The sequence below is a fragment of the Syzygium oleosum genome, unplaced genomic scaffold, assembly GCF_021117445.2.
Source record: "Syzygium oleosum isolate NSW1041296 unplaced genomic scaffold, Sole_v2.1 Sole_v2.01, whole genome shotgun sequence".
NCBI classification, from domain to species: Eukaryota; Viridiplantae; Streptophyta; class Magnoliopsida; order Myrtales; family Myrtaceae; genus Syzygium; species Syzygium oleosum.
The window spans coordinates 28,713,236-28,732,256 of NW_026607485.1; the positions used below are offsets into that span (position 1 = coordinate 28,713,236).

General features: G+C 38.0%; 3 protein-coding genes across 3 annotated transcripts; 1 reads left to right on the plus strand and 2 right to left on the minus strand.

The window, feature by feature from the left end:
- Positions 1 to 3,469: 3,469 nt before the first annotated feature.
- On the minus strand, positions 3,470 to 5,260 carry LOC115668382 (probable mannitol dehydrogenase). Its single transcript, XM_056320493.1, has 5 exons — positions 5,095 to 5,260; positions 4,880 to 4,993; positions 4,261 to 4,784; positions 4,026 to 4,166; positions 3,470 to 3,869 (listed from the first exon to the last, which is right to left on the minus strand). Exons 1-5 carry the CDS (start codon positions 5,202 to 5,204, stop codon positions 3,667 to 3,669), a joined length of 1,092 nt encoding a protein of 363 aa, XP_056176468.1. The 5' UTR covers positions 5,205 to 5,260; the 3' UTR covers positions 3,470 to 3,666.
- Positions 5,261 to 7,559: 2,299 nt separating this feature from the next.
- Positions 7,560 to 10,135, plus strand: LOC115663944 (probable mannitol dehydrogenase). The gene is made up of 5 exons (XM_056320489.1): positions 7,560 to 7,718; positions 7,819 to 7,932; positions 8,824 to 9,337; positions 9,434 to 9,587; positions 9,751 to 10,135. Exons 1-5 carry the CDS (start codon positions 7,621 to 7,623, stop codon positions 9,951 to 9,953), a joined length of 1,083 nt encoding a protein of 360 aa, XP_056176464.1. The 5' UTR covers positions 7,560 to 7,620; the 3' UTR covers positions 9,954 to 10,135.
- A 775-nt stretch (positions 10,136 to 10,910) lies between these two features.
- Positions 10,911 to 16,100, minus strand: LOC115663945 (MADS-box transcription factor 27-like). The gene is made up of 7 exons (XM_030585905.2): positions 15,867 to 16,100; positions 12,978 to 13,056; positions 12,510 to 12,571; positions 11,552 to 11,651; positions 11,425 to 11,466; positions 11,257 to 11,340; positions 10,911 to 11,174 (listed from the first exon to the last, which is right to left on the minus strand). The coding sequence occupies exons 1-7, from the start codon at positions 16,046 to 16,048 to the stop codon at positions 11,076 to 11,078; spliced, it is 648 nt and encodes a 215-aa protein (XP_030441765.1). The 5' UTR covers positions 16,049 to 16,100; the 3' UTR covers positions 10,911 to 11,075.
- Positions 16,101 to 19,021: the final 2,921 nt, after the last annotated feature.

Here is a 19,021-nt window from a genome sequence, read left to right on the forward strand (position 1 = left end):
GGAAGAGAAGAGGACGGGAAGAGGAGAGAGGAGAGGAGAAGACGGGAAGATTGGAAAATGATTTCCTTTCCTCAGTTTTCAAAGGAGCTTTTCCATTGACCGGAAAACATTTTCCTTGACCACTCATTTTCCGCCTCCCGAACACCAGAAATTATGAAAAATATTTTTTGAAAAAATATTTTCTGCGAAACAAACTGAACCTAAAGCTCTACACCGCACCAACAATGGCGGTCTCTTTGAGTGCTTGGATGCTCTCGGCTAAAGGCATTGCCGTGTCGACCACCGTACTCTCATAGGCTTTGGCTCCGAAGCTCTCCGTCTTGTCAATCTATAAGCTCGTGAAGGTTCATATCTCTCTCTTGTGGTTCGAACCTCTGTTCAACTTTCTCATCATCAACGGTGTAATCTTCGCTATAGCCGCTTTCTCCAAGCTCCAGAAAAAAAAAATCTCCATTCCAATTCGATTCATAACCATCGTGGCCAAAAGCGAATCCAAATCGTTCCCTGTTCCTGAATACTCTCCAACCTCCCACCTTCCTTGCGTCGCCACGATGGACGCACAGAACCAGAGCATAGGAGCTACTGGAGAAATAATTTGTTTTGAGTTTAGATTTATTCTCTTGGCATCTACAATGGTAATTGTCCGAATTAGGGTTTAAATTTGGTGTAAACTTGTTGAACGACATTGTTTAGGGTTATTTATGGTGACTCAAAGCGCTGACGAGCCGTGTCAGTCGAAGAAAAGATAAAACATTGCCACATCAGATTTCTGGCGTCCCAAATAGAAGTTGACAATTGAGTTCTTTTTTTTTTTTTTTGCCAAAGTGGCACTGAAGTGATCTAACGAAAAGTTTTGATACTAAAGTGAGCGCTGTCTAAAAATTATGCCATTTTTATTATCCTAATCATGAGAATTAGCATGGCCATAGAGTAGGCAATGATACATTGGCTCATCCGGACAGTGACATGTGCATGGAGAAAGCTAAAGCTCTCAACTATGAAGAATGCAACCGAAGTCATGGGGCTCAAGTTCAGCTTCAAGACCGTAGAATTAGATTCAAAGACTACCAGTTTTCTGAATAGTTGAGCTTCTCCATCGAACAAAAACAGCGCTGGCGAGCCTCCGTCGGACAAAATGTTAAAATATTACCACGTCGAATTTCCGGCATCTCAAATCGGTGATGGCACTTAAGTAATTATTTTTTTTTACAAATATAAATATTTCCAAATTTTCAGGCGAACTAATTTTTATAGATGCCTGTAATTTACCTTTGTCATAGACATAGAGTAATGGTCCTAAGCAGGACCTTAAAAGGCTCAAGGGGAGATAGGAGAAGGAATTCCCCGGTATGGTGGAGGCTCCTCCCTGTAAGTTTTCTCCGTATTCCTTCTCACCAGGGAAGAAAAACATTTGGAGCGAACTTAGGGGACATCTTGTATGGTGAAGGTAGACACCACGTCAACTTCGGTTGGCTATCGCCGGGTAGGCAAGTATAGTAGCCTCTCGTGCCTGGAATGACAAGAAGGGAAGTCTCGATTTCCTGCAGGTCAGCTTGTGTTCAAAATTTTCGAGCGAACTAATTTTTATAGATGCCCTAATTTACCTTTGTTACATACATAGAGTAAGGGTTCCACTCATGAAACGGCGGCTGTGATCCTTAAAGTGACCTTAAGTGACAATATACCTCTTTGGGTATGGCTTACTTTTGAATTTGGGCAAGGCAAAATTGTGCTTGTCTTAGAGCAAGAAAAAGAAAACGGCTTCCATGAGGACCTCATGAAAACACGTTCTCAATGGCAAAGTAAATTGGTTTTCTGGTTAAGAAAAGTCAGTAAAAAGTTATTGATTTGTGTCGAGAGGTAGGCACGTTGTTACACATGGTATCAAAGCATACTTCTTTACCGGTGATGCCACTAAAACTAAAAATAGGTCAAAATTCACTAAAGGCCCACATAACGAAATCAGGTCATGGGAAACTAAATTCAATTCATTTTATACTCTGTTTACCTTAACACGAATGGGACATGATCTTAATAGTTAGACAAATCTAAGGTACGAAATGCAAACTCGAAAGCCTATCTAAATACACCGGGAATCATCCAAATCATCGGTTCGAGATATGGCAGACAATCAGAAGCAGTAGAAGAAATTTGGTGTTCCAGAAAGTGAGTAGGGATTGACCTGTGTCAATCAAGTTCACACTCTAATATTAATATCAATCAACTGAATTGTTGTTTTAGTCGAACAATCAATTGAATTCAATAGTTCCTTAAAGTTGCCCATACATACAATTCACATATACTCTAAGGGCGCGAATGATAACTATTCAATTTCTGAAATATATTTCTGACCAGAAAAAGATTTTTTTATTTTTATTCCCCAGACGAGTTTCTGAACAGAAATATGCATTTGATAATGACACAAAATTTCTCTTCCTGAAACAAAAATTCGTTTGATAACGACACAAAATTTTTCCTTCTTATGCTTTTTTCCATTCATCGACGGCCGCGCGGCCAACAGGGGATGGCAACAGGAGGCGGTGGCCGGTGGGGGTGGCGGCCGGCAAAGGGTGGTGGGAGGCGGCGGCCGATCGCCGGGGGGGAATGTGGTGGCGGCGGGCGGGGGGTGGCTGCGGGAGGTGATGGCGAACGACAAGAAGAATTTTTATTTCTCTTTTTGTTTCAAAAACTGAAAAGTAGAACTTCTCATTTCTATTCTAAACTTATTTATGGACTAAAAATATGTTCCAAAAAGAGAAAAAATGAAATTGCCTTACCAAATGGATTTCTGTTCCAAACTTGTTTTCGAGGACAAAAAAAATAGAAAAATAAAATAATTATCATGTGCGTCCTAAAAGACTCCTAGCTAGCACTCTAAAAGAGACTGTCTTCTATATTTTTTTATTGCTTAAAATAGATCAAATCTATTGGTTCATACGCATGTCAATTGTAGAAGGTTAGAAGTGTGACTTTGACATTTTGTGATTAAATGAAAAATGGTATGATGTACGATACTATGTGAACTAATTTCAGGTGTAATTTAAAGTCTCATAGCGAAGTGTTGATTTGAAAAGTATAGATATATAAAGGAAAAATGTAATGGCAAATTTTGAAATTTCCATAGAATATTTTCGACCGAGCTACCTATAGAGATCTTCTCTTAATCTTTCACTACATATATACTTACAACGGTAAGATATGTTAATTGAGTACTTCCTGATCGCTAATTCTTATCGAATGTGCAAGTGAACGTTCAAATTCAACCAAAAAAAAAAAACCTTCAAAACTTCTTTTTATATAATCAAGCCCTATATATTTTTGTAGTATTTTGACATAGCCACAAATTAAAGAAAAAAAAGTTGAAAAGGATGTTGGCTTTCGAGTGCATGAATTTCTTAATACACACATCAAGGGAGCTCATGTCATTAAGAGAATTGCCTGCTTAAAATGAAAGCAACCTAAAGTACGGTTGCAGTCCATACAAAGCGATAATCTTTGTTTCGGAGGTGATAATGAAATGATAACAACACTAGAGCATAGGCAAATCACGCTAAATTGATACAAGTTGGAAAATGATCTTAGCTATATAAAGCAACTCTGAAAAGACAAGATAAGAAATGCTGATCTTCATTCTTGCTCTGGAGAGTACCAAGCCATCGGAAAACCTCAAGAAGACTTCGATGAATTGGCAACGTCGATGACAAATCGATACTTAACATCCGCCTTTGACGGACGCTCCATGGCGGTGTTCACATAATCCATAGTAATAAGCTCAATATCCGAAACTATGTCGTGCTTCGCTGCGAAATCAATCATCTCTTGCGTCTCTTTAATCCCTCCAATAAGGCTTCCTCCCACAATCTTTCTTCCTGTCATTGTTAGTCTTAACTGTTACTTTTTTTCTCACATGTGAAACTCGACAATAAATTTTTACAAAAACTACAAAACATTAGAATTTTATCTTAGATACCAAAAACGAAGGCAGTTTTTTTAAGAAGAAATTCCAAAGGCGTGCTTAGGCTTACCCATAAGGAGTGGCATAGCAAGTAACTCAAGTGGCTTCTCTGGCGCACCAACCAAGACAAGCTTGCCATGAGTTTTCAAAAGACCGATTAAAGGCAAAGAGCATGCACAGTGAGACGTGTCAATGATCCCATCCATTGTACCTATCGCCGATCGCACGTAACAAAAGATAGTAAATATAAATTTATGTTACCTTATCCTTATCCCTATACATGATAAAAGAAAATCTTTTATGACTAGAACATACTTGCATCTCTTCAGTATTGCGGCTAACCAAGAATTCGTCGGCTCCCAAATGGTCCATGGCTTCCTTCTTCTTGTTAGGCGAAGTACTAATAACGGTCACCTTGAGGCCCATGGCCTTGGCAAACTTCACGGCCATGTGCCCCAGCCCACCCAACCCAACCACTCCTAAGTGCAATCCAGCCTTATCAAGCCCATAGTACTTCAATGGACTGTAGACAGTGATCCCGGCACAAAGGAGAGGAGCAACGCCATCAAGAGGCAAGTTGTCAGGAATTTTAATTACAAAGTGCTCATCTGATACCATGACGTCCGAGTAGCCACCATAGGTAATGGTTCCATCGTAGAACTTTGAACCATAAGACAGGATCATTTTGGGGCAGTAATTCTCAAGATCATCTTTGCAATTTGCACAGGATTGACATGACCCAACCAAACACCCAACACCCACTTTATCCCCAATTTTGAATTTTGTCACTTTGGTGCCCACTTCAGTGACCACACCGACAATCTCATGCCTGCATACAATGGCCAATTGGTCTAATTATTTTCTCAAAACTTTCGTTTATTTATTTAAGAAAATCGAAAAAGATTATGTTTTTGAGAACCATACCCGGGTACCACGGGATAAGAAGTTGTTCCCCATTCGTTTTTGACATTGTGGAGATCAGAATGGCATATACCACAATACAATACCTTAAAAGTCACATCTTTTTCTCCGGTGGCCCTATAAAAATGAATTTCCAGAAAAAAAAGATTTTCACCTTTGTTGCATTTTCACTGCACCAAAAAACAGAAACAGAGAACAGAAAGACCAAGACATGTTACCTTCTTGAGAACTTGAAGGGAGAGAGATGTCCTGAGCAATCTCTGGCTGCCCATCCCAAAGCCTTCACCGGGTGTTCATTCTCTGGTGACATTGCCATTTCACCAAGCATGACGAGCACTACTTCAAAACTTAAATCGGGAGAGAGTTCTGTAATTTGTGTGTGTTGGGATATCAGAAGAGATTGGCGATGAGAGGGTTGTGAGAACCGAGGTACATATATAGGGCTTGAGAAGGTGCGGGAAGAGGTGGTGATGACGTACTTAGTGAGCAAACTGCGGCAGAAAGCGTGCGTCATCATATCTTCTTGTTTTGACTAGTCAACCTTTGCAAGTAGGAGTGGTTGTAATCTAAAACATTTCAACTTCCATTCTATTATCAACACTTTGAATTTAGTTCTATCTATTTTTACAATATCCTGAAGACATTTGTTCTAAAACTTTTCGATTTCCAAGAACATATCTAATATAAAACGTTGCCCTCTCTAATTTAAACCCTTAAGGAATCTAAGCTAAAATGCTACCCTCAATAAAGCTAACGCAATTCTTTCTAAAACACTACTAACGAACTCGCCCCCACTTTTTTACCCCTCCTAATAACTAACAAAAAAACAGAGGTAATAACATGGGTGATCCCTGAACTTTTTTTCCATGTTCAATATGATTCTTGAATTTTTTTTTTGTACAATCTAATCCGTAAATTCTAAAAGTTTGATCATTGTAGTCCTTTCATTACATGTATTGCCACATTATGAATATATTTCTGAATTGGACTGCCGCGACAACATTTATTGGGCCGATATAGTGATGCGAACTAGTAGCCCGCTCTCCCAAGTCAACACTTACTTTTTTTCCCTTTCCTTTTATTCCTTCTATGGGTCTAACATGTGACATTTCCTCTTTCCTGAGGAAAAGGTAAAGAAAAGAGTTGATGGTAAAAAGAAAAATTGATCGTTTGCTAAAAATGAAGGAATGCTGAGCAAGTTGTACCCGTCCGACATCCGGGCTCTGTGAAGGTGTGATTATGCTTGGGTCTATTAAGAGCTGCGCACCGAACTTCTAAGTCCTGACTGATGCAAATTCAATAGCCGATCAGGGGGCAAAGTGGGCCTGAGTCCACTTCAATCTATTTGAAGCCCAGGACTTTCGACGAAAGTACACTCAGATGCACTGAAACGGGACCCCGAGACAGGGCGGCGAGCGACGTGTTTTTGGCGGGTTGACTCGCGATCCCACCTCGAACTTAGTCATACTACGAGATCTCGAATGAGTCGACAAGGTTACCGAGTTTCAACTTGTGAATCCGTGGGATTTCACGAGTTGGCTCGCGATCATAACTACGTTGGCCGTCCTTGTTGTTTTGTATGTGATTGATGCATTCGACATAAAAAAAAAATGTTTCCATATCGAGTATGGTTGAGTGCCCGAGACACTTATTGACAATACCAAACCATTAGAAGATGCAAAAGCGTTCAACTTTTTTATACAAATTAATCAATGCACAAGACATTGGTTATCACAGGTAGAATCTTTCAAGGTGCATTTATATCTAGTTTGACTATACTGCACTAAATCAAATAACTTTCAAGAAAGAATAGGTCCTGCATAAGATGTCACAAGATTGACTTCGGATATTTCGTGTATTATAGTCGAGAAGCGTTCAACTTTTTTATACAAATTAATCAATGCAAAAGACATTGGTCATCACAGGTAGAATCTTTCAAGGTGCATTTATCTCTAGTTTGACTATACTGCACTAAATCAATTAACTTTCAAGAAAGAACAGGTCCTGCATAAAAGGTCACAAGATTAACTTCGCATATTTCGTATATTATAGTCGAGAAGCGTTCAACTTTTTTATACAAATTAATCAATGCAAAAGACATTGGTTATCATAGGTGGAATCTTTCAAGGTGCATTTATCTCTAGTTTGACTATACTGCACTAAATCAATTAACTTTCAAGAAAGAACAGGTCCTGCATAAGTTGCCACAAGATTGACTTAGGATATTTCGTGTACTATAGTCGAGTTTTTGGTCACAAGTGTAGCGTTCAAATATGAAATTTCAACTATTAGTAGTATAAGTTAGTGTTTGACTATATTGCACTAAATCAATTGGTATGGCAATGTTTTAAATACAAATCTGTGCAAGGAAAAGTGGATTTTGCTGTCTTTTTCTCTCTCTCTCTCTCTCTCTCTTTTTCATTTGGTTAAGATGATGTTTCTCTCTTTTTCCTGGCAGCCCAAAACGACAAAATTCTCGTGCAAAAGTTGACTGGTCAAAAACAGGGGGAAGGTTCGACCAAAAAAAAAAAAAAGGGGGGGGGGGGGGGGGGAAGGGATGATGACGTCTAGAGCCTGGTTCAGTTTGCTCACTAAGTACGTCATCACCACCTCGTCCTGTATCTTCTCAACCCCCATATGTACCTCGTTTATCACTCCACCTTTCTCCTCACATCTCAAAACACACATATTACAGATTTCTCTTCCAGTTTGATTGAAGTAGTGCTCGTCAAGCTTTAGTGGAAATGGCAATATCAGCAGAGAATGAACACCCAGTGAAGGCTTTTGGATGGGCAGCCAGAGATTCTTCAGGACATCTCTCTCCCTTTAAGTTCTCAAGAAGGTAACACGCCTGGATTTTTCCGTTTTTTGGCGCAGCTGAAAATACAGCAAAAGGTGAACATTCTTATTTCCTCGAAATGCATTAATTTTCTTTTGTATAGGGCCACCGGAGAAAAAGACGTCACTTTTAAGGTATTGTACTGTGGTGTATGCCATACTGATCTGCACACGATCAAAAACGAATGGGGACTAACTTCTTATCCTGCGGTGCCTGGGTATGAGCTCTTAAAAACATCATCCTTTTTTATTTTCTTAGGTAACGAAATGTTTTTAGAAAACAATCATAGTAATTCGCCATTATATGTGTTGCGGAAGCCAAGCGATCGAACAATAAAATTGACAGAATAAGAAAATAAATAGGACATCAGATTTACGTGGTTCGGTCGTAATGACCTACGTCCACGGGGAGAGCAGCACGGAATTCCACTATAGATCAAGCGATACAACGGAGATTACAACCACACTCAAGTCACTCAAACACTCTCAGTGTTTCCCAAGCCCCAATTACACCCAATAACTCACACAGTGTTTAGCCCCACAATTCCTCACGAAATAATCTCTCAATCTCGCAAAAGAATTATATATAAATCTTATCACAAAATTTAATCGCTACGAACACTTAAACTCTTGAGTGTAATTTGCCGAAGAAAGACCCACGAAACTCTCTGCCAAGCACTCTATTTCGGCGCTTCAAGTCATTCTTCTGTCTATTGACCAACTGAGCAACTCGCTAATATATATGAACTGCTCATATATCCACCGTCTGAAGAAGTGCAACAAATCGCTACGCGTACTGCAGAGGGAAACATAATCAAGTGGGATTCGGTCAACGAAAGTCAACTTTCCTCTTTTCTATCTTTCTTTGACCGACTCTTCAATGCACTCAGCAAGGAAATTGACTCACGTAATCTCCTTTTTTTTTTATTATTTCTTTCCTTGGACGATTTGCTTTCCTTTCGTATTTGCTTGCCGACTCTTGCATGTTAGGAAAACAAATTTCCAATTTTTCCTTTTGCTCGATTTCGGAGATCCGCAAAATATTCAATTCGGAATATTTAGATTTCGCTTTGGGCTTAAACTCGAGACATATTTTCAACAATATGCAGTTATGAGATTGTTGGTGTGATCATTGAAGTAGGCACCAAAGTGACAAAATTCAAAATTGGGGACAAAGTGGGTGTTGCTGGTATGGCCGGATCATGTTGCTCTTGTGCAAATTGCAAAAACGATCTTGAGAATTACTGCCCCAAATTGGTCTCGACCTATGGTGCAAAGTACCACGATGGAACCACCACCTATGGTGGTTATTCGGACATCATGGTATCAAACGAGCACTTTGTAGTTAAAATCCCTGATAACTTTCCTCTAGATGGTGTTGCTCCTCTCCTTTGTGCCGGGATCACTGTCTATAGCCCATTGAAGTACTATGGGCTTGATAAAGCCGGAATGCACTTAGGGGTGGTTGGGCTTGGTGGGCTCGGGCACATGGCTGTAAATTTTGCTAAGGCCATGGGCCTCAAGGTGACCATCATTAGCTCCTCACCAAATAAGAAGAAGGAAGCTATGAACCATTTGGGAGCCGATGGATTCTTGGTTAGTCATAATACAGAAGAAATGCAAGTATGTTATAAACACATTAAATTTTTGTCTTTGAACATCTATTGTGGTAAGGATAACCGAATATAAATTAATGTTACTATCTTTTGTTAACTGTAGTCTGCGATAGGTATAATGGATGGCATCATCGATACTGTCTCAGCTGTACATGCTATTTTGCCTTTGATCGATCTCTTGAAAACTCATGGAAAGCTTGTCATGGTTGGTGCACCAGAGAAGCCACTTGAGCTGCTTGCTATGCCACTCCTCATGGGTAAGCCTAAGCAGGTCTTTTGAATTTAATAATACTTCTTGGAGAAAATTGCCTTCATTTTTGGTGAATAAGGTGAAATTCTAATGTTTTTTCTAGTTTAAGTAAAAGGTTCATTAGAGTTCCATGGACAGAAAAAAGTGACAAATAATACTTATAATTACAGGTAGAAAGATTGTGGGAGGAAGTTTGGTTGGAGGGGTTAAGGAGACGCAAGAGATGATTAATTTCGCAACGAAGCACAACATAATTGCGGATATTGAGCTTATTCCTATGGATTATGTGAACACTGCCATAGAGCGTTTGTTAAAAGGAGATGTTAAGTATAGATTTGTGATCGACATTGCCAATTCATTGAAGTCCTTTTGATGATCATTACAATGGATTACTACTTGGCTGAGCGTGGAGGAGGATCGACTTTCTTAACATGTTTTTCAGAGTCATGTTTGACAACTTAGATGATTTTTCAATTTGATAATTTGCTTTTACTTAGTATGGTGATATCACTTCATTGTCTCCTTTGGAATAACGATGAGTACTTTGTGTAGATAGCAACCAAAGCCGATCCCCTTTCTCAACAATCCTCATTAACTTTTGTCTGAATACCACTTTACATCTTCTACTTTTAAAATAACACTTTGCACTATGGGACTTATAATTAGACATTAAATTACACCATACATCAATTGATATTATAGCTTATAAAATTGTCATATTCTTCCAAAATTAGCAATCCATTTACATGTCAGCATATAAATACATGTAAAACTAATACATTTGTCCATTTCTCAACAATTTAATAAGGAAAACAAATCGAGAAACTTTCTTAGAGCGCTACTTAGGTTTTTTTCAGAGATCGTGCAAATTGTATGTAGTTGGTAAGTTTAGAGGAACTATTCTATTCAATTGCTTCATATCTATACCGCCTATGGAAAACAATTGACCTACGTTGTTATGGAAACTCAAGAATGACGTTGTTTCTGAGTAATTAGAAACGATGTGGTTTCGCTTAGTTAACATGTGTATTGTACATGCCAGGGCTGTTAGCCACTTCAAATGTTATGTTAACCCATATGGACGGAAAATTTAATGATGGTCGTTTTTACCCCTCATGTAAAAAGTTCGTCTACTTTCTTGGGTCATTAAAAAATTGCAAATTTTTTTATCTTACGGATAAATTCCTGCATATATTTTCTTAGATCGGTCACACAGAATCATATAAATCATACGCAGTTCTAACACTTGTCACTTCTATTGCGATCAATTTGCTTCTGAAGCCCCCGACGAAGCAACATATTGATTGCAAGACGTACCACTCTTTCGTTCATTGCAGCAAGAGCTTCTCATTGCCATTGAGTGCCACAGCTTTCTAAGGTAAACATGAGCAAAACAAAAGAAGGAACGACTCCATCCTTGAAACAAGCGTATGGACGACTCATAGTACATTAATTACTGTGATATTGCTTATATTCAATCTCTCCGATCGATCTTCTACAGATGAATGGCCACGTGCGGATCTTCTGTTGTGCGAAGTTCATATGGATAAAACCCATTTTCATTTGATGAATTCACGTCCGTCGTCCCATAAACCTGTCACAGTGCTTTAGTCTCGAACTATATACACCATTAGTTTAGACAAAATCATGAATTTCCCTATGATGAATAGACATACCTTTTTGAGTAGCTCCATGTTCTCCTGGCGAACTAGGTTCAGCTTCCTATATAGTTCCACATTTTCTTGATGAATCATACTTCCCTACGATTCCAAACGAATTTCATGCTTAATCGCGAGAATTCGCGAATCGCTTCAACAGCTAAATGGGTTCGATCTTGGAAGTACCTTTCGACTCAATTCTCGTATTTCGTCATTCAAAATCTGCTCCTGCAATTTCAGATGTTTGTCAGTATAAAAGGTTGACCATGGAATTTTAGTGTTGATAGCCATGTAGTCAAATTGCATTTCTAACCTTCTTAACTCGGACACCTCGCAAACTCATCTCCAACTGGTTTTCTATGTTTTGTACGTCCTTCACATTTAGTCCGCTGAGTTGCTCTCCCATCAACTTCCTAACTCAACACAATGTACAATATTTGTTAAGATTGTAGAGATGTATGCAATTGCTAATTGCAAAATGCCTTATATATATGTGCGCACCTTTCTTTTACGAAGATAAGGTAGGCAAAGTATGAACCCATGAAATACCTGACTAACCTCATGCATTATATCTAGGTTTCTCATTTAAATTGGGAAAATGTTATATACAGTTCTAAAACTGGTGAGGGGTATAAAGTCTTTGTCTTGCTAAAATTCAGTTAATTAATCAAATGGGGATATATCTTGGAAATACTAGCGGTGAACAAACTTTTCTTCACGAGTGGCATCTACACCATTCATCTGTTACTTGTGGCCAACCTGCCATTTCACTAACCAACATCAAGGGTAACAAAGATCACTTGTGGAGAAAGCTCTCTCCACCAATAGTACTTTTAAATAAAATCTAATTCATTAATTAGGCCGGGAATGTATTGCTCTATAAAATATAGGCGATATGGGATTAGTAATATCTGAAATCCAATATCCCCATTCCTCACCTCTAGAAGGATTACACATGCTCGGTTTGAAAATATGCCATACTATTTTGAGATTGTGCGAGACTTATCTACCGACACAACCATATCTAGATGATGTGAGATAAGATACATATCTTAAACCCGATAGGCATGTTAAACGGTAGAGTGCTAGGATGTCATATAGAAGAAATTAACATGGAATCAAGGTCTAAAATAGGAAAAATCTTTAAGGAGAACCTAGCGAGAGGGACAGTTCTTTACGCATCTATTCCAGGAAAAGCTCGATGAACATACCATATATGTGCAATATGACCTCAAGAACCACAAAGTACTGCATTAGGAGAAAACTGTTACCTGTAAGTTTCACGTAGATTCTTCAATTCTTGCCTTAACATTGCCGCCTCCCTTTGCCAAAACTGCAAATAGGAAGAGCAAGAGACAGGGGTTACAGTCGCTCGGCATTCAAGCTTAACATGCTCCTTTATTGTATTTTCTATTTTTGTTTTTACTTACGCTTAAACTCTAAACAGAAAGTCATGATTACTTCATAAGAACCTTAGATTGTCATGGAGGGATATCTTGCTGTCGTGCAAATTATATATTACTTAATCAACGTTGATGGATGATAAAACAATGCCAAGCTTTGTATTCATATCTTGTCTGCTGTTCACATCATATGTTTGAGATGTCACGTAAATGGAGGACAAAGCATGTTCGTGAAGGAAAAAGAGCAACATTCAGGTCAAGAAAAAGAGCAGTTCTGCAGATTACTTTTGACTAGTACAAAAACATTCAATGGAATTGAAGAGTGAAGTGTAATACCTTCACATCGGTTAATGGATTGAGAGGCTGCTGATGCTCTTCTTTCGCTGTCTGGTATCTTTCGAAAATTGACTTCATGCTAGTGCAATACATAACCATGAAAAAAAACTATATTTCATAAAAAACACTTAAGTCAAAAGAGTCATTTGTCTCACACATTCTTTTTCAAAATTACCCTTGCAACTACAATATCTAATTACTGAGTAACCACCCACTTTTTTCTTTGCTTAACCCATTCTTTTGTCTCAATTTTCTACAGGAGCCAATATTTTTCTAACATTTCCTCGATCCTCACCACGATGGAACATTATGGACATCATTATAGAAGTTTTTAGCCTATACTTTTGCACATGATGGTTTTCATCTTACCATTAGAATGATAAAACTGAATTGATTTAACAAATAGAAGTTATAATATGATCTCTAAGTAGTTGTGCATGCGCTACTAAATCTATATTGCTAATGCGGAATAACTAGTGATGCCGCCTATATTACTAAGGCTTACCGAAATTGGTTTACAAGTGGAACGACCCTTGCAATATTATCATTTCACTTATCCACTGATTTCAATTTTTTTTCAACATAATATAGAGATAACTTCTAGTATAATTGCTAACCAACCGTAACACTAATACAAGAGAAATATAACTTATGAAGGGACCATAAGTTGTACATAAGGGAAGGGAGTAGATTGAAGAGCTAGATCAGTGCAAGGTCACGAGGGTAGCTCATACTTTGTTTAAAAATAATTCCAACCCTTGTACTATTATCCGGCGACAACGTAAGTCCTATAGGTGAATTTTCTCTAAAAATTTGTGAGAAATTGTTCAGTCAGGACCGGCTACACTGACATGTGAGTCCTACTTGTACATATTCCTAATGGAAATTACATTTCAGTTCCTATACTTTTTGGAATGTTCAAGCTTAGTCCCTATACTTTTTGTATTTCTTATAACAATATTAATCCTCCTACCATTTATTGATGGCATTTTAAATACAATTTTTCACATTTCCATTCAAAAAAATTTATAAATGATGTTGGCTATGACATAACACACATATGGATATAAGTATTTATAACTTCAACCGATGGCTATACTAGTAATAACAGAAGTAACTTTTATTAAGCCACTTAAGTATTCAAGAGTTGAGATAGGCACTCGATACTACATACAATCAATAAGACATGGACTTGTTGGTGTTACTATAATCGGAAGAGTTTACATAAACCGTGTAAATATTTTGCCTATTAGATATTGAGTTAAAGTCGTGGCTAGGAGATTTAAAAGCTACCTACGTTTCTCTAAGACTAGTCCTAGGTTTTTCTTTATGTATCCAAGCTGAAAATACGGATGCCATTGTTGCATATAGTGTAATTATTTTTATGGGACGGTCAATCTGATAGGCACGCTTGTGCAAGTTGGAATCACCAATGGTTGAGTCAGGAAAACCAAGGAGGTCTGGTTTTGTTTTTTATGACGAAAAAACCCATTTTAGATAGCTAAATTTCGAATACATGCATTATCTTACTAATCTCATTAATTGGGTAAGACATAAGCCAAAGGTCATGTGAGTAGTGATCTAAACATAAAATATATACACAAGCTAAGTGGCACAGGGAATCAAACATGTATCATGCGTCTAATTCACACAAATGAATTCGTTCTTTTAAGCACCGATCCAAACCCATGGAAAGAGAAAAACAATTGCTAGCTAGAGTAATCAATTAATTTTGACAACTTTCCAAGGTTGGAAAACAAAATGGCAATGCTTCCCTAGGATACTGTACTTTGAGAAACAACACGAATACTATTAAAGTATCTTGTACCGCCTATCGCTTGCTAATGGCTAAAACTGTCCACATAGACCGTCCTCCATGTAGTAATTTAAAATTCTGTATCGGCATTTCTTAATGGATTTTTTAAGTGTTTTGCGATCATTATTTTGTTGGCCAAGAAAGAGTTTTTCCCTTTTTTGTGACGAGGTAATGTGATATTGATAACCTATCTAGTATTCTCATATTCACATGGAAGAGTACTTAAAAGGTAACGATTCTAATGAAACATGATGATACTTATCATACTAGTGCATGTGACACCAAGTAAGCGTGTATCAATAAGATGCGAATACTATATAGATTCCTCTCATCAACCACAAACTACCCAGTATTGGCCATTCACCTACACAATCAAATTGCATGTTAAGGACACCAACTTCCCTTTCAATAGTTCATAACAGAGGTCCAGAAAATGAAAGGTGCATGGAAGGAAGTCGGTTATAAGCGGTAATAAACTAGAAGCAAGTGAAATAGCAGACCGCGATCACAAGATATTTTATTCTGTCTAATAAAAATAGCACATAAGGGGTCTTGTTTGTGGTTATATACTGTCTTCATTTGATAATCTACAACTTTGTCTGATCCTTTCTGTTTAATTTTATCCTCATTTTAGCATAATAACTGCGTCGAGTATGATATGTTAAGGATATATATATTGCTCTTGGTTAAATTTTTTGAATTGAGATTCTTTAAATGGTACCACAGCTTTAACAAAGCTGCACACTTCCGCTATTCACTCGATGATGAAATTCACTTGCCAATACCATGTGTGTGAAAAATTATCATTACCGACGTTGTATAAAATAAAAATGCAAAAGATTAATTTGACGGTGGAGATCCAGAAAAGAAACACCAATAAGAAAGAAACAGATACAGCAGGATCTAAACAGGAAGTATTTGGATTCAAGGACCACAACTACAGAAGCTTTGAGACAGAAAATCTGGCGCACAAAATTAATAGCCCTCTCTGTCTCTCTGCCTCTCTCTCTCTCTTTCTCTGACAACATGAGAAGAATAAGAAAATGCAAACGTGAACCAGAGCAGGGGCTGACCTGGTGCTAGAATACTCATGCAGCCTTCCAGTGCTGGAGAAGATGACGAGCCCAACTTGGGCATCACAGAGAATAGCGAGCTCCTTGGCCTTCTTGATCAAGCCCTTCCTTCGCTTTGAGAAGGTCACTTGCCTGCTCGTTGAGTTGTCGATCCGTCGGATCACAATCTTTCCTCTGCCCATTTGCACTCTTCGAGTTCTAGGGTTTTGGGTGGTGGACTGATGGTGCTTTTGTATAGGAATATGACTTGAGAGAGAGAGAGAGAGAGAGAGAGAGAGAGAGAGAGAGAGAGAGAGAGAGTAGCTTAACTATGACGAAGATGATAGACAAAGCTTTTAGTCTCTAGAGCCGAAGAGAAATTTCGCTGAACAACCGTTAAAGTCGTCTTAGTATTGCGTATTTAAAGTCCTTACCTTTTGTACCGTACCCCGTTATGTGAAGATTCACTCTATTAAAAAAAGTTAAGGAAATCTTTTGGCGAGTGTGCATCTCTCGATTTTCCAAAAGGGCTATGTTTTTCTTCATTTTTCGGTGGAAATTACTTTAACCTAATATCGATTGGTTATTGCATATTAACATTATGAGTAATTATAGTATACACCAACAGTGTAGAAGAATATTTACTTTATACAGTACTAATTTGTGAGATTGAGCACTTATAATCCTCAAATCAAAGGGGGATAAAACTGCTTGCGTGAAATTTCTTTACTTTAGCAATATAAATTTTATTTTTCCTAATATTATAGTGTCATCCACGTGTTAACTCTATTTTAAAAACCACACATCCCGAGAATCCTTAACACTATCTATGATTAGAAGTTCTTATATAAACTCAATCTTTGTAAACTAACATGATCATATCCATTGATCTTATGAGCCCTATTATGGGACCAACGGATTCAATGGTTATCATCATGTTGATCTTGTAAGTCAATACAATATATTTCCATCTATCACCATCCCCGTTCTCTCTCTCCTCTCTTCCATCATCTTTCTACTCCACTGACTCTTTGATTAGCTATCGCGCGTTGTCTACCCGCCGTTATTGTTATCTCTCTCTATCTCTCCATTGCATCTTGGTAGGCATTGTACAATTTGAGCTCCTACAGTGATGAATCTAGATCTGCCTAGAATTGAGAAGTGAGGAGTCGGTTGATGGTGACAACTGCAGGGAACTTGATGCCACTGCCAAGGAAGCTTGAAGGATCTAATGCTGCACAATTGAGGGGTGGTAGTCAAGGTGGTGTTAGAGAGAGGAGGAGGAGCAGGTTGACGGGGCTTCCATTGTATCGAGCAGTCGGAGACATTGGTAGTGTGGCTAAGCGATGGTGGTCTATTAGAGAGAATATATGCTTTAGTGAGTAACAATTATATAGATGTATTTCGACCAAAAAAACAATTATATCGATGTATAAAGTTTCACATTAATCTTGGAAGCTGATGAAAGTAGTAGGAAGTTTCAAACATAATACTTTTGAAAACTATCTCATCATTCCACACAAATTAAAAGGATCCATTTGGATCCACCTAACTTGTCAAGTTATTATCTTTACAAGACATGTGTGCATAATGTCATTTCTTTTCTTCTAAATAGCAGATGACATTCTCTAGCTAATCACTACTCTTTAGATCTTATATTCAAAGTTGTATATCTCAAATGACACATTTACCCATGTGTGAAAAAACCCCAAAAAACCCAAACCTTTAAGTCATCTGTGGTGTAGGCAACCTCTCTCTCTCTCTCTCTCTCTCTCTCTCTCTCTCTCTCTCTCTCTCTCTCTCTCTCTCTCTCTCTGCCAACAAGACCTCGACAAGGTTATCGTGGAGTGGGCAACCTCAAATTGACGTCAACATTGTTGGTGACCTCAATCCATAGTCGTCATAACTATAGTGACCTCAATGAGAGTCATTCGGGGCGTCCATGGTCACAATCCAAGGGTGGGATGCGATGGGTGACTTGTTGCCATGAGAGGTTCTCTTCGCAGTGGTGGCAAGTGGTAAAAAAACTGTGATCATGGCCGGTGATGCTGCAGTAGTGCTGAGCTGAGGCGAGGTAGGACTAAGGTTTTGCGAATTAGGGTTTTAGGTGTTTGGGTTGAAAGAAGACATGGATATTTTTTTAAAAGAAGATTGTCGATTGTATTAGTACATGCCCAATCTAAAATTGAGGATGCAATGAGGAAAAGGTGTACAAGTAGTGAAACTTAACTTGATGCACCTTTTTTAATGTTTAATACATGAGGAGACTTGCAAAGGACAATAGACTATTCTTTGGATGTCCCAGACTCCGCCATCTCAAAAGTTCAATGCTTCATCATCGGCAAAATACATCCCAATCCATTGATATGCGACCATCTTTTTTATTTGCTAACTTACTTATAAACCTCTTACTTACTTGTCTAGGATGTGACAACTCATCATGAAAAAGTTAAATCAAATGAAGGCATATATATATATATATAAGTAGTGAAATAGAAAAAAGAAAAAGAAAAAATAGAGTGGGACTTGCCAATTTCGGCGAGAGTAGATTCAGTTCATGCCATGCGTCGAAACTCCAAAGGAGGGCTGTAAGCACACACGTTGTCTCTTCATCGCTTTTCAAGAGATTGTTGGATTGGAACTTGAAGCTATCTACCTACCCACAAAGCTCATCGTTTGATGCAGGATCCAGACAATCTTCTTGTTACTTTAGTATTCCAAGTGATGCATCGCGTCCATAACATTGATTCGGACGAGAATAGCCGTTGAAACAAAAGTATGGCCTTCAAAGAATACATTACACGTAGATCTTTCAAAATGGATTATAAATCTAATTTTTAATTCATATATAATGAATTGAGTTATTAAATGTGTTAATTATATACAGCAAATAGACCATAAATGAATTTAGACTTAAATTTATGAGTCATAAATGATTTATTATTGGTGTTAAATAGGTTCATAACTTATTTAGACCCAACTTACATCTATAACTCTCTCTCTCCGTTACTCGATCTAGCACTCGCTCACTCCATACTTTCACCTTAGTTTAGGTACAAATTTTCCTAAATTGTGTTAAATAAAGAAGTGTTTCAGCAATATGGGTCGGGTCTGGTATATGTTGGATTGGGTATGGATGACTAGATTTGTATTGTATGGAATTGAGTCAAAACGGG

Coding starts and splice junctions, on each gene's coding strand:
- LOC115668382 (XM_056320493.1), bottom strand. CDS start 5,204: ATGCTTGGTGAAATGGCAATGTCACCAGAGAATGAACACCCGGTGAAG. Junction 4,994..5,094: donor CCCTTCAAGTTCTCAAGAAG/GTAACATGTCTT, acceptor TCATTTTTATAG/GGCCACCGGAGAAAAAGATG. Junction 4,167..4,260: donor AGAGATGCAAGTATGTTCTA/GTCATAAAAGAT, acceptor GATCGGCGATAG/GTACAATGGATGGGATCATT.
- LOC115663944 (XM_056320489.1), top strand. CDS start 7,621: ATGGCAATATCAGCAGAGAATGAACACCCAGTGAAGGCTTTTGGATGG. Junction 7,719..7,818: donor CCCTTTAAGTTCTCAAGAAG/GTAACACGCCTG, acceptor TCTTTTGTATAG/GGCCACCGGAGAAAAAGACG. Junction 9,588..9,750: donor TGCTATGCCACTCCTCATGG/GTAAGCCTAAGC, acceptor TTATAATTACAG/GTAGAAAGATTGTGGGAGGA.
- LOC115663945 (XM_030585905.2), bottom strand. CDS start 16,048: ATGGGCAGAGGAAAGATTGTGATCCGACGGATCGACAACTCAACGAGC. Junction 11,652..12,509: donor AATCTACGTGAAACTTACAG/GTAACAGTTTTC, acceptor GTGTTGAGTTAG/GAAGTTGATGGGAGAGCAAC. Junction 11,341..11,424: donor TACGAGAATTGAGTCGAAAG/GTACTTCCAAGA, acceptor TTGGAATCGTAG/GGAAGTATGATTCATCAAGA.